This window comes from Rhinichthys klamathensis, unplaced genomic scaffold (genome assembly GCF_029890125.1).
Source record: "Rhinichthys klamathensis goyatoka isolate OS25496 unplaced genomic scaffold, OSU_Roscu_1.1 h1tg000176l_1, whole genome shotgun sequence".
Classification (NCBI taxonomy): Eukaryota; Metazoa; Chordata; class Actinopteri; order Cypriniformes; family Leuciscidae; genus Rhinichthys; species Rhinichthys klamathensis.
Genome location: NW_026606705.1, coordinates 7,891,537 through 7,905,992, shown reverse-complemented (window position 1 = coordinate 7,905,992; position 14,456 = coordinate 7,891,537). Strand labels below are relative to the sequence as shown.

Sequence of the window (14,456 nt, the reverse complement as noted above, 5' to 3'; positions counted from 1 at the left end):
ATTATACTTTGTTCTCAAATTGTTAATGTTAAAAACATCAGCATTGCGTGACTACATTTAAAGCCCTTCCGATATTTATCCTTGTTTTCGCATGGGTCCGGTTGCAGTCTCTTTTTTCAAACTCTCAGTCTTTTGCATTTTACAGCGGGTGAATCTCCAGTTGTCACTGGTGATTGTCGTTTGAACCTTTCTGGTTCCGCCATCAAATTAATAAGTTTAATTATATCAAGTGCTGTGAGAAAAGGCTATAAATCTCCACCTCCAACATCCTCACACTCATAGCCTTCTAGCCGAGACTCCTTCTTTATGTGTACAGTTGTGACGTAATGACGCAAAGACAAGCTCGAATTTCCTGCAGAAATCCACCAGTACTACTACTGGAATTAAAAACATTATTACAAGCTTACCGTTTTGAATCGAGCTAAGGCAAGCAGATAGTGTTGAACACTTATGTATTTTCTCAAACATTTATTTTGGATAATTTTTAACCCAAAAAAGTTACGGACTGGAGCTTTAACATTTGTCTTTCTCTCATCCACAGACAGGGTGCAGCGTGCTCTTCATCATTCCACTCCTCTTCCGTGAAATCCGCTCCTTATGCCGAGACAGTCAAGCTCGTACACATCAGCTCTGAGGTCATTCGGGTGACTTCTTTTGCCTGAATCTTCATTGAAAATCTGACATTTTGAAAATACAGACTTGCTTTTGTAGCACCTCTTATTTAAGATTTTTTTTTTCTCGAAAACAGAAACCTCACATTTAGTCTGGCTACTCTACATCAAGGCATTGTTCAGACAGGCAGCAAATCTGTCTTTATTTTTCCTGGATTCTAAGTCTGATCAGCAAACAAGAATAAACCTATCTTCAAGTAATTTCATTTATGAAGACAGTGAATGTTGCTTAAGGTCTGTTTCTGTTTTATTTCTGTGTATTGCTGTGCCTGTGTTTTTTTTTTTTTTTTTTTTTTTACCATTTGTTTTTTAAATTCTAATTTTATTATTGTTAGAGGGCAGGACCCTCTTGAGTTTAATTCATGGTGATTGTAGCCTGATTGATTTGTTGTATCGAATGGTTGCTTGAACTGAAGAAGTAGATTCATAGCATCATCGTTGGGTTATAATTTGTGTTAAATTTGCACCAATTTTTAAATTCACACTAAAAACACTCAGTTACACTTTAGTATCACATATGTTAAGTGTATTATGGGATGTTTAAATGTAACACCAGTTCAGCAATTTGATGTTTTGTTTCAACTATTGGAACCTGTACAGATATTGCTCGAATGTTTGAATTATGTGATCCATTGTTCCTGCATATATACCCGTATAAGTAATAATAAATTCAGGCAAACAACATGTCTTCATTGATTTAACAAATTAGAGTAAATCAATGATTCAGTCAAGGATTGATTAACAGAGCTTGACTGTTTTTACTGAGCTGTATGTCAATGTTAACAAATCAGTAAAGTGCACATACCGGTACTCATTTTGTCCTAAATTAGTTGTATTAACTGCAGTTTTTGTTTATCTTCTTTTTTCAGTCAAGTGGCAACTGTTCAGTGGCAAACATTTTTGACATCCAGTCAAACCTATCCCTTATGAAACAAAAATATATGGGGATATATTGAAAAATGTGATATATTACATAATACATTTCCATATATGGGAAACTGGTTTAATATACTGCAATATATGCATGGACCATGTATGGTTATGTTCATACATACAGTCCTGGGCTTAGTTTCCCAAAAGCATCGTAAGTCTAAATTGATCAAAGAGCAAGATCAACTTAGGCTTACAATGCTTTTGGGAAACGCAGACCTAGTCAGAATTATTGGGACTACTGGTAAATATGAACAAAGTAGCCTGTGAAAATAAATCTGTAGTTAATCCTTTTGACCTTTTATTCAAATAATTCACAAAAAAATTGAACCTTTCATTGAAGTAAAACAATTGAAAGTCTCATTATGTAATACATGTTACTCTAAATACATATTGGCCACAATTAATGGCACACTTTTATTCAATACTTTTTGCAACCTCCCTTTGCCAAGATAACAACTCTGAGTTCTCTTACGAGAGGTTCTCTCGTATTGCGTAAGTTTAGCTTACGCTATGGGTAAAGTTCATCTTTGCTCGAGATACTGAAGCCAAAATTATCCTTAATTTTGTATATATTGTCAACGCAGTGCAGCAGCTGCAGACCTAGAGCAGGCTGCCTAGCGTGCTCATTGGCTGCCTTGCGGCAACTGCAGCAGCCTACCAGTGAGCCTGGCGTGACGTCACGCCCAATGGTGGCGCTTCGCACCCACTACGTGTCACAGCCCGCGTGAAGGGGTGTGGCTTAGCCGTATAAAAGTGGGGCTCAGAGGCTGCTTCCCTGATTTTTCATCTCTTCAGCGAAGCTCTTCATTTCCGCTGGATCCGAGAGAAGCCGCCGCCTTTGAAACCAGCGACTGCAAGCAGAGGAAAGCGCCTGAGGAAGCCGGTCGACTTCTCGCCGCCTTCAGCCTTCCGTGCCAGCAACGCTATCCGGCGACAATATCATTTTACTGCTCTTGTCTGTTTCTGTGTACTGTGTGTGCTTGCCGCCGCGACACACACTTCTACTAAAAGAGCGCGAGCGTTCTTTTAAGAATGCCTCGCACGTCCTGTGGCTCGTGCCGAGCCCCGCTCAGCGCCGGAGACCGCCACGTGATTTGCTCTCTCTGCCTGGGCCAGGACCACGCAGCCCTCGCACTTTCGTCGGGAGGCTGCGTCCACTGCGAAGAGCTGTCCATGGCGACCCTGCGGGCTCGTCTGGAACTCTTCAACGCTGAAGCTGTCACTCCGCCCTCCATTTCACCGCGCAAGAAGAAGCGCCGTGCTCAGAGGATGCCGGAGCCCGACGCGGAAGACAAACACTCGCCGGACAGGCTCCCTCGAGTGTCTCTCTCGCCTTCCCCTCCCCCCCTCACGGACGCGCAGATGCCGGCTTCCGCCCGCACTGCCGTTGCTTCAGAGGACGAGGCGGACAGGGGCGCCGCGGGCGACAGCTGTTCCATCCTGGCCTCGGACAGCGAGGAATGGCCTGGATCTCTCCACTCCTCCTCTGCTTCCATCCAGGAGTCCGGACGGACACGTTCGGGTGTGGATGCCGAGCTGATGCGTCTCCTGGTGAAGGCCGTCGACCGCCTCGGCCTCGAGTGGTCATCGCCCAAGGAGCCCGCGCTTAACCGCCTTGACGGCTGTTTTCTTCAGCGCCGCCATCAGCCACCGGCTTCAAGGCCTGCTCCTTTTCTGCCGGAGCTCCACACCGAACTCTCTAAATCGTGGAATGCACCTTTCTCCGCAAGGCTCCACTCCAGTTTCTCCGCGACGCTCTCCCACGTGGACGGCGCCGCCGAGAGGGGGTATTTTTCCATTCCCCAAGTGGAAGAAGCGGTAGCAGCGCACCTTTGCCCGCCCTCCTCTGGATGGCGCTCAAAGTCTGCGCTCCCCTCAAAAGCCTGCAGGACCACGTCAGCTCTCGTCGGCCGTGCCTTTTCCGCCGCCGGACAAGCTGCTTCCGCCCTGCACTCTATGGCCGTTCTGCAGATCCTGCAAGCCGACCTCCTCCGTGAATGGGACGGGAAGGGCTCGGATCTAGCTGCGATCGCCGATCTAAGGAGCGCGACGGACCTTTCCTTCCGCGCCACAAAGACCGCAGCCCAGGCCATCTGCAGATCCATGGCTGCGCTAACCGTCACAGAGAGGCACCTCTGGTTGACGCTCGCAGACATGAGTCTGAGCGCGCCACTTTCCTCAACGCGCCGCTCTCCCCCACCGGTCTCTTCGGCCCAGCGGTCAACGGCATTGTGGATCACTTCTCCGAAGTACAGAAGACCTCGCAGGCCATGAATTTGTTTCTGCCACGATGCTCTAGCTCAGCCACAGCCCTCTCACGTGACAAGCCGCCTGCTAGAAGCTCCACTCAGCGTCCAGCCAAGCCTGCCGCTTCGCAGCGTCGACAGGGCGGCCGCCCTAGATTGCGCTCGGACAGCCGCCGCAGGCCGCCTGCCCCGCGGGGACCCCGGCCGAGGATTGTGTTGAAGCCCGAGCAAGCGAAGCCCTCCTAACATCAGGGGAGAAAAGACGGTTGAGTCCCGCTGCGGCCGGACCACCGTCAAAACGCCATGCCTTGTCAGTCCCCCCACAGAGGGCTACTGCAGGAGATTATTTAGCAGCCAACGAGCCGGTTATAATGCCCTCTCGCCTGCACACAAACGCCGTTTTTACGGCGACCCACAGAGATCCCATAAGAGTGTAATTTCTGTTTATCCGGCTCACGCCGCTGGTGTTTTAAGTGTAGGAAATGTGCCCACGCCCCAGTGTTCACCCCTACACACAAGCACTCAAAAACATGTGTCCCTCTGGCCCACAGAGCCCACTCTCATAAAGCTGGCAAATGCCGCTCGAGTGTTAGATGTAAACATCGCGCCCGCGAACTCGCGCTCACGTCCATCTCATGCCCGCTCTGTCACACGGCCATTTCAACCTCAAGTCAGTCAGGTTATGTCAAGTCAAGTCATCTTCATTTATATAGCGCTTTTAACAATGGAGATTGTTTCAAAGCAGCTTTATAGAGATAAACATACAATTTACGGTAACAGAGATTGTTTTGGCTTTATAGCTATTTTTGAATAATGTTATTTCCAGCTAAAGTTGGTTTTGATTGATTCACTTCCCGCAAAATTATCATTTGTTATTACATTAGGGGCCACTAAGACGACGGCGTTCTCTCTAAACAGACTTTAAACGCGAACCTGTGACCTGATGGCGTTCACATGCGCATTCAAAATTGATTCTATAGTTAAATTCGTTTGAATATGTGCGCGCAGGTTTGTAATTTCCCTACAAACCATGCCTAAACAAACTACTTGTCTTGCCTATAAATTTGATAGAGAATTTTATTTTATCACTTCGAAGTACGCGAACCGGATTTCAACAATGCTTTATCTGTAGAGTGGGAAAGGGATCCTCCATAGGGAGAGGATGAGACTTATGAGTGTAAGTCACGTGCCCGCTCACAAGCGCTCACTCTTACTAACAGACACACTGTCTCCGGCGCTGCTCGCGCGTCACAGAATGTTCATGGCACGCTCCCCGTTCACGGTAACCGGGTCGCCTCATGTAAAACAGCCAGCTGTTGCTGTCAGCGAGTCGCCGCATACAGACACCCATATGAGTCAGGCTGCGATTGTAAGTCACGTGCCCGCCCCAGCGCGCTCACGCTTGCTAATAAATGCCTCGCCTCCGGCGCTCACTCGCTACAAAGCTCTCAGAAAACGTTCCCCGCTCAAAGTAACCGGGACGTCACATATGAAACAGCGTGCCATCGCTGCCAGCGAGCCGCCGTGTCTAAGCACTCATACCGGTCAGACTGTGAATGTATGCTACGAGCCCGCTCACGAGAGCTCGCGTGTACTATCAGTCGCTCCGCCTCAAGCGCCGCTCGCGCTTCAGAAAGCCATTGTAAAACGCTCCCCATTCAATGTAATCGGGTCGTTATGTGCGAACCAGCCCAAAGCGGCTGTCAGCGAGCCGCTTCGTCCAAGCACCGTGCGCCCACGTCTCCTTTTCTGTTCCCGAAGCCCACAGTGTGCGGCGATCTGAACCCGGAGGCCATTCTCCCCCTATCCACACATGCACAAGCATGGGAAGCCATTCCAGGGGTTTCAGAGTGGGTGCTGAGCACAATAAGACAGGCCTATGCACTACAGTTCGCTCGGCGTCCCCCGCGTTTTCATGCTCGGACCGAGTCGACAGTGAGCGCGAAAGTAGCACATCTACTCCGCGCAGAAATAGCCAAACTGCTGTGCAAAGGAGCTATAGAACCGGTGCCGCCTTCTCTGAGCGAGTCATGCTTTTACAGCCGTTATTTTCTCGCACCGAAGAAGGCCTGAGGCCTATATTAGATCTGAGATTTTTGAACAAAGCTCTCATGAGGAGACCTTTCAAAATGATTACAACCAGGCAGATCCTCGCGCGAATTCGCCCGAGGGACTGGTTTATATCTCTTGATCTGAAAGACGCATATTTTCAGATACAGATTATACCCCGTCACCGGCCATTCTTGAGATTCGCCTTCGACGGCCAGGTATATCAGTACACCGTCCTCCCGTTTGGCCTGTCCCTGGCACCCTGTACATTTACGAAGTGCATGGACGCGGCGCTCGCCCCCCTCAGATGTCAGGGTGTGCGAATTCTGAACTATTTGGACGATTGGCTGATTCTAGCACAGTCAGAGATAGAGCTTGTATCTCACAGAACTATGCTTCTCAGTCACTTGGAAAGATTGGGTCTCACGGTCAACTGGACCAAGAGCTCATTACAGCCCAGCCAGTCAATCTCCTTTTTAGGGATGGAACTGGACTCCGTGGCTATGAAGGCTCAGCTGTCGACAGAGCGCGCGCGCATGGCCGCATCTTTCCAGAAGGGCAGAATCGCCTCCCTGAAGAAATGTCAGAGGATGCTGGGCTGTATGGCCTCAGCTGCAGCAGTGCTTCAGCTGGGCTTACTGCGCATGCGCCCGCTACAACACTGGTTGAACGCCCGCGTACCCCGTCAGGGGTGGACGCGTGGCTACAAGCGGATCAGGATATCTCAGAGCTGCATTTCAGCTCTGCAGCCCTGGTTAGCGGCCAATTGGTACCAGCAGGGGACGAGGATGGGAGCGATTTCCCACCGGAAAATCATCTCGACAGACGCCTCCAACTCAGGTTGGGGCGGCCTTTTCGAGGGCAGAGGATCCTGAACGAGGGACCGGACAGATTGTCCAGGGACAATATCCCCCCCGGGGAGTGGTCGTTACACCCCCAAACAGTCCAGCTGCTGTGGCGCCTCTTTGGCAGAGCGGAAGTCGACCTATTCGCGTCAAAGGACAATGCTCATTGCCCAGTGTTCTTTTCAAAGAACGAGGATGCGCTGCCCAACTCTGGCCCAGCCGCCCGCTATATGCCTTCCCTCCGATCTCGATGTTACCGCAGGTAATCAAGAGAATCAGGGAATCACACAGCCCGGTGCTCCTCATAGCCCCGCGATGGGAGAACCAAACCTGGTTCCCGGAACTAACACGGCTGTCACACACAGCCCCGTGGCCGATTCCGGTGAGGAGGGACCTCCTCTCTCAAGCCTGCGGCTCGATCTGGCATCCCCACCCAGAGCGCTGGTCTCTGCATGTGTGGTTGATCAACGGATACCCGTTATCCTGCCAGAAGGAGTTATGAACACGATCACGTTATCTAGAGCCCCCTCTACGAGACGGCTAGATGCGTCTAAATGGTCTGTGTTCTCCAAATGGTGCACCGACAAAAATCTGGACCCCAGAATGGGTGAGGTTTCGCAGGTGCTCAGTTTCCTTCAAAAGCTGCTGGATAAGGGCAGGTCCCCATCCACGCTCAGAGTTTACGTGGCGGCCGTCGCAACCTTCGCTGAGTCGAAGCAAGGCCGGTCGCTAGGAAGGAATGAGCTGGTCATACGCTTCTTGAGAGGAGCCAGAAGGATGAACCCTCCGCGCCCACCTTCGGTTCCTATTTGGAATCTCTCCGTGGTCCTAGAGGCCCTAAAGATGCATCCCTTCGAACCATTAGATTCAACGAATCTAAAATACCTCTCGCTTAAAATCGTTTTTCTTTTGGCTCTGTCATCAGTTAAACGTGTGGGGGACTTACACGCGCTATCTGTTAGCACAGCGTGCCTTGAGTTTGGCCCGAATGACTCTAAAGTCATCCTCAAACCGAGACATGGTTATGTCCCGAAGGTGATTGGCACTCCCTTCAGAGCGCAGGTCATTTCTCTGTCGGCTCTGCCAGCATCCGACAGCGCGGGCAGCGACAGTCTCCTATGCCCTGTCAGGGCACTGAGAGCTTACGTAACACGCTCAGCCCCTTTCAGACGCTCCGAGCAGCTTTTCGTTTCGTTTGGCGGGCGCACCAAAGGTCTCGCCGCCTCGAAACAGTCCCTATCCAGATGGATAGTGGATGCGATTTCTGCTGCCTATGCGTCAAAAGGTCTGCGATGCCCTCTGGGCATCAGGGCTCATTCCACAAGAGGCATGGCCTCGTCATGGGCATGGTCGAGTGGAATTTCCATTCACGACATCTGTATGGCGGCGGGCTGGGCCTCCCCGTCTACATTTGTGAGATTCTATAATCTGGAAGTTCCTGCCTTACAGGCCAGACTTCTATCAGTCTAAAGTATGTATGTTCTGCCCACGTCACTGGTGCGCAGGCTACCTCAACGTTAGCTCTCCTGGTTGAGCTACACTAATATGGGGTGATTTACATGTACATGCAGCCCGGCGCCGCCGCTCTGCATTCCCCATGGGTGCTTATGCTTATACATGTGTCGGCCCGCTTGCTGGCCTGAATTTCCCACTTTCACTGTTCCCTGGGTTGGGACTCATAGAGTGGATGCTGGGCACGCACGGCGTTGACAAAGTGTTCCCGTAGCGTAAGTTAAACTTACGCAATACGAGAGAACCTCTCGTAAGAGAACGTACTCGGTTACCTAACGTAACCTCGGTTCTCTCTAGAGAGGGAACGAGTATTGCGTAACCGGCCGTGCTAAGCGCCACGAGCGATTTTCGCTTCAGATCATGAAAACCAGGGAAGCAGCCTCTGAGCCCCGCTTTTATATGCTAAGCCACACCCCTTCGCGTGGGCTGTGACGCGTAGTGGGCGCGAAGCGCCACCATTGGGCGTGACGTCACGCAAGGCTCACTGGTAGGCTGCTGCAGTTGCCGCAAGGCAGCCAATGAGCACGCTAGGCAGCCTGCTCTAGGTCTGCAGCTGCTGCACTGCGTTGACAATATATACAAAATTAAGGATAATTTTGGCTTCAGTATCTCGAGCAAAGATGAACTTTACCCATAGCGTAAGCTAAACTTACGCAATACTCGTTCCCTCTCTAGAGAGAACCGAGGTTACGTTAGGTAAACGAGTACGTTATCATTATAGGTAATTCCTGATGGATTTGGAGAACACCTGACAAGAGATCAGAGAGCACTCTTTACAGAATCTCTAGACCCTTCAAATTCCCAGGTCAATGTTGGTGCACTGTCCTTTTCAGTTCAGATCAGGGGATTGGGATGAGACCCATTTTTGTGTTGATGCTTGTTTTTAATCACTGTCTTAACCAGATCCAACCATGGCCCATTATACGATTTTTTGGGCCAGAGTCGGTCAGTTTGGTTTTTTTATCCGTTGGTATTTGATAGAATCCATGATGCTGTGTATCAGAACAAAACGTCCAAGACATCTGGCAGAAAAACAGGCCCACAACATCAAAGATTCAGCAGTATATTTGGTAACACTTTATTTCTATAGTTCACTCTAGACATTCTACTAACTATAAGTAACTTTGCAACTACATGTCAACTAACTCTCATTTGAGTATTAGTAGACTATGCTTATTATCTGCTAACTCTTTATTTTGATGGTCCCCCAACAGATTTTCTACTGACTATAAGTAACTTGGCAACTACAAGTCAACTTATTCTACTTACCCGAACCCTAACACCTAACCATAACCTAACAGTCAAATTAAATTCAAATGAGCTTTATTGGCATGAATGTGTAAAATAGCACAATATTGCCAAAGCAATAGACATATATATAAACATATAGATAAATAAAACAAACATATAGATAAATAAAAGTGAACAATAAAAAATAAAATAAAACAATTACTAAAATATCAAACAATCAAAATAATAATTATTTGAAAATTTGTACAATTATTTATCCATCTGAGGTTCCACTGGTTGTCCTCATTTCATGGCATCAGGAGACATATTTTGCAGCAATTATTTCACATTTGGGCATTTCTCCTAGTAAATATGGGATTTTCTGTGTGTCTGATATGGATTCGAATTCAGGGTATATTTGGGAAATGTTTGGGAAGTGTTTTTGTCTTAGTGTATTATATTTGGGGCATGAGGTTAGAAAGTGCAGCTCTTATCTGTCTCTACCTGTCCCCGGTCGCACTGGGAGCAGAGTCTCTCCTCTTGTGGGAGCCAGCTCTGTGGCGACCCGTCTCTATGGCCAGGCTGTGTTCACTCAGTCTGTATGTTGTCAACATTTTTATTAGTTTATGACATTTTATTGTACTCAGGCAATTTGCCAGTGTGAATTCTCTTTTTAGGTTCAGATAGAATTGTAATTTACTTTGTGTTTTGGTCGTTTCTTTCCAGTATTCAATATATTTTTCTTTCTGCTTGTTGATAATTTGGTTTGGTCTGCTTGAGTTGGCGTTGCTGTCCTGAGGCTGTTGGGGAGTTGTTACTGCAAAGAGCCTCAGCACCAGCTGTCTGAGGGGACTCTGTTCTGCTTTCAGCTCCTGGTGTGTTAGGGCTTTGTGATGATATGTCTGGGGGTTAACTGATTTTAAGTGATTGTAAAATTTTATTGATATTTTCTGTATCTTTAGTAAGAGGGGGTATTGGCCGAGCTCTGCTCTGCACAGGTTATTCTGTGTTTTTCTCTGCACCTGTAGGATGCTCTTACAGAACTCGGTATGGAAAGATTCTATGATTGTTTTGTCCCATTTGTCAAATTCATTATTAAGTTTTGGCCCCCAAATTTCACTACCATGTAGAATTATTGGTTCTAGTACAAATTGGAAAATTTTAAGCCAGATTTCAATTGGAATATAGATTTTAATGTTTCTTTTTATTGCATAGAAAGCTCTCCTTGCTTTGTCCCTCAGATCTTTCACAGCCATGTTGAGGTTCCCTGTGTATGTAATGGCGAGGCCAAGGTAAGTGTAGTTTTTTGTGTGTTGTAATTTAGTGGTGTCCAAATAGAAATTGTGTGTAACCTGATTTCTGTATTGTTTCTGAAAGATCATTATCTTAGTCTTTACTGTGTTTACTGTCAGGGCCCAGGTCTGGCAGAATCTCTGCAGGAGGTTAAGGTGCTGCTGCAGACCTTCTTTAGTAAGTGAGAGTAACACTAAGTCATCTGCATACAGCAGACCTCTGATCTCTGTGTTGTTCAGGGTGAGGCCAGGTGCCGTGGAACTCTCTAATTGCTTTGCTAATTCATTGATATATAGAGTGAAGAGAATTGGACTGAGATTGCATCCCTGCCTCACTCCCCGGCCCTGGGAGAAGAACGCTGTTAGTTTGTTTCCAATCTTTATGGCACATTCACTTCTCATTGATTGAAATAAATACAGTAAGTTTCAATGATCTTTGAATCTCATTCCAAGCAGTTGGTGCACTAAAAGCAGTTTTTCCAAACTCTGTCTTCATTAAGGGAACATTTAAAAGAATATATCTACTTGAACGCAGATTATACCTGTAAGACTTGATTTTCCTGCTAAGACAAAAACTGAGATAATAAAGCAATAAAACGCACCCTGGACAGAAGATCGCAAAGAAAGAGCACAGGACATTGTCCTGTCCAAACGTTTCTTCTTCCTTATCTCTGCATCCCCCTCTCCCTCCTCCCTTCCTTTCCCCCTGACCTGAAGTCACTAAAAGTTCACTGAAAATGTCTATATATCACATTATATGATGCATCTTGTGAATCTAATGTTTTTCCTTTTCATGTTTGGTATCATTTTAAGTGTCTCAGTGCGATTGGTAAAATGGTCTTAATTTCATTGCAGTCATTGATAATAGGAGAAAGATTAAGAACTTAGGAGAATCCTGTTCTCCTCCTTGGGTGATGTCTTTTCAAGATATCTTCCCTCTCCCCCCGAGACCAGGTGCTACCCCCTGGGGTAGAGGAATTGACCCAATACAAACTCTGAAAAATATTGGTACAACCCTTTTGTTCGGGTCTGGGTATTTAAGGCTAGGTAACAGAGCAGTCGGGGGGAACCTGTAACCAGGAAAACCCCCATACAGTGCTGTGTCAGTGTTTTCCCGGTGGAAAGCACTCACACACTACTGTGTGTCTCTGTCAGGAATGCATTGCTTACTTTTAGAATCATCTTTGAGTAATTGATGTCATGTATTTATTATTTCTGAATTGGCTGTTGCTTGTTTAATTGTCATGATCCATTTTTACCTGACAAATAAATGTTACATCTTGATTTATTCTGAAGTATTCTGAAATCATTATTTTAGTAGATTATGAGGAGGCTGGTGCTACTGCAGCTCTGTGTCCAGGATAGGTCAAACTAAAGGCGCATATTATGAACGGAGCAGTAGGCACGTCATCTGAAGACCTTTTGATTTCTGTCTATCACTGACTTGGCAAGTTGTATGGAAGTGGCTAAATAAACTACACTTTTTTGTATGATTGAGCAGTAGGCAACCGACTTAAGAGGTATTAGCAAACCCTGCACCCTCTGACCAAGATCAGACTGGCAAGACTGTGTCCGTGAGATCCACGTAAACCCGGAGCGTGTGACTCTATGCGGCATTGGGTCCCTTAATGAATGAATAATTGATAGTATGGGATACTCAGAATACTCAAAGATCTAAATTAAATCATAATCAATATTTATGATTATTTTCTAAATTAAAACACGATCTAAATTTGATTGTAAGTCAAAATTGGAGTCAGATTACACGTAGAGCTAAAGTAATATTGAAACTAAATTCTAATAAATTAAGTGAACTTCACTGGAGCGCTGAAAAGACATACACGCATTATCCCTTCGCCCAGGCCGTTGGATTCCGTCTTTGGACCAATGGGTGGTCCTTACATACCCTTGACAGTTAATAGACTAATCATATACAGAGGAAGCTGACCAACTATGGCCTTGTACACAAGTAAGCCAATGCTTGTACCGTCTTAAGTGAAGTGAAGGCCAACCAACCATTTCATACAGTGCACAATGATGAGTATAATAATTTGTACGAGTTATAAATCTTAGAGCAGAGTGATAAACAGAGTCTAATGATTGTAAAAGAGCCTCAGTGGTATTTCTGTAAAAAACATCTCCATAATCTAGACAGGTAAGAAGGTAGCTTCCACCAACTTTCTCTAGGCTGACTGTGAAAAACAGGCACTGTTCCGAAAATAAAACCCCAGCTGTAACCTTAACTTAGATACCAATTGTTTAACATGTAAATTGAATGATGTCCTCCTCCAACATAACACAGTCTCATCCCAAGAAGTCATATAACTGACGTCTTGGGACGTCTTTTGACCATACGTCAATATCCGCCTTTTTAGGGTACCCTTAAACGTTGGTTTATGACGATCCTGGGACGTCATACAACTGACGCTTTACCTTTAACGTCAGTTAGGTGACGGGGTAGGTTTAGGGGTAGGTTTAGGTCTGGGGTAGAGTTAGGATCCGATAACGTCATCTAACCGACGTTTAAGGGTACCCTAAAAAGGCGGATATTGACGTATGGTCAAAAGACGTCCCAAGACGTCAGTTATATGACGTCTTGGGATGAGACTGCGCAGTCCAACACAAAGCCTAAATATCTGTAGGAGGAAACCAGTTCTATAGATTTACCCTGCAGAGTGTTAAGAGGTGATGGAGAAAATTCACACTTACGTTTCCTAGAAAAGACCATGCATTTTGTTTTCTTATCATTCAGAACTAGTTTTAAAGAGAGGAGGTTGCGCTGAACCATTACAAATGCTTCCTGCAACTTTGAAATGCAACTGTCAATGGAAGATGCAAAACAATAAATTATGGTGTCATCTGCATATAAATGAATACTTGCGTCTGATAGGTTATCAGCAAGATTGTTAATATATAGTGTAAATAACAGGGGACCCAAAATGGACCCCTGTGGCACACCAGATTCAATACTGAGCCTATCAGAAAGAGACCCCTTAATTTGCACCCTTTGGGACCTATTCTTTAAATAGTTCCTAATCCAACCTAATGCGGTTTCAGAAAGACCGATACAATGTAGACGTGATGAAGAATACCATGATTGACTGTATCAAAAGCTTTAGTCAAATCAATAAACACTGCAACACATGATCTTCCATTATAGGGCACAGGTAATGTCATTTAGAACTTTTATAGTGGCGGTTACCATACTATGATTCTTTCTGAAACCAGACTGAAACCTAGACAAAATGCTATTACTAACAAAGAATTCCTTTAGCTGTTCGCTGACAATAGATTAAACAATTTTGGCTATAACTGATAGCTTAGAAATCGGTCTATAATTATTTAAATTGGCTGGATCACCACCTTTCAACAGGGGTACAACCAGAGCAGATTTCCAGACATCAGGGATAACATTCTGTTCTAATGATAAATTGAAAATATAAGCTAGTGGGCCAGCAATGATCTCAGCAGCTACTTAAAAAAAAAAAAAATGGCTCAACTTCATCAGGCCCTGCAGACTTCTTAATGTCCAGGGCCCGTATTCATAAAGATTCTAAGAATCCTCTCAGAAAACTCTTAATTTAGCTTTTCTTAATTTAATTATTTTACGTAGGATTAGCTTAAGAGCGATTCGGGACCGATCTGAGAGCAACTCTGAGTAAGGAAAAGTCAAAAACT

At 46.0% G+C, this 14,456-nt stretch overlaps 1 protein-coding gene and 1 long non-coding RNA gene across 4 annotated transcripts in view; one reads left to right on the top strand and one right to left on the bottom strand.

Annotated features, from left to right (window-relative positions):
• slc37a3 (solute carrier family 37 member 3) overlaps positions 1 to 14,456 on the top strand; it is a 307,587-nt gene that overhangs the window by 53,579 nt on the left and 239,552 nt on the right. Inside the window, exons 14-15 of one of the 3 annotated variants that reach the window (XM_056260357.1) lie at positions 542 to 635; positions 749 to 1,476. In XM_056260357.1, the coding sequence (XP_056116332.1) occupies positions 542 to 634 (93 nt within the window). In that variant the 3' untranslated portion in view covers position 635; positions 749 to 1,476. Of the gene's footprint in view, positions 1 to 541; positions 1,477 to 14,456 lie in introns of those variants that run through there. The other 2 variants (XR_008807932.1, XM_056260358.1) reach the window with 2 other exon arrangements.
• LOC130092500 (uncharacterized) lies at positions 1,890 to 9,316 on the bottom strand. The gene is made up of 2 exons (XR_008807933.1): positions 8,959 to 9,316; positions 1,890 to 2,060 (listed from the first exon to the last, which is right to left on the bottom strand). It is a non-coding gene; the product is annotated as an uncharacterized LOC130092500 (long non-coding RNA).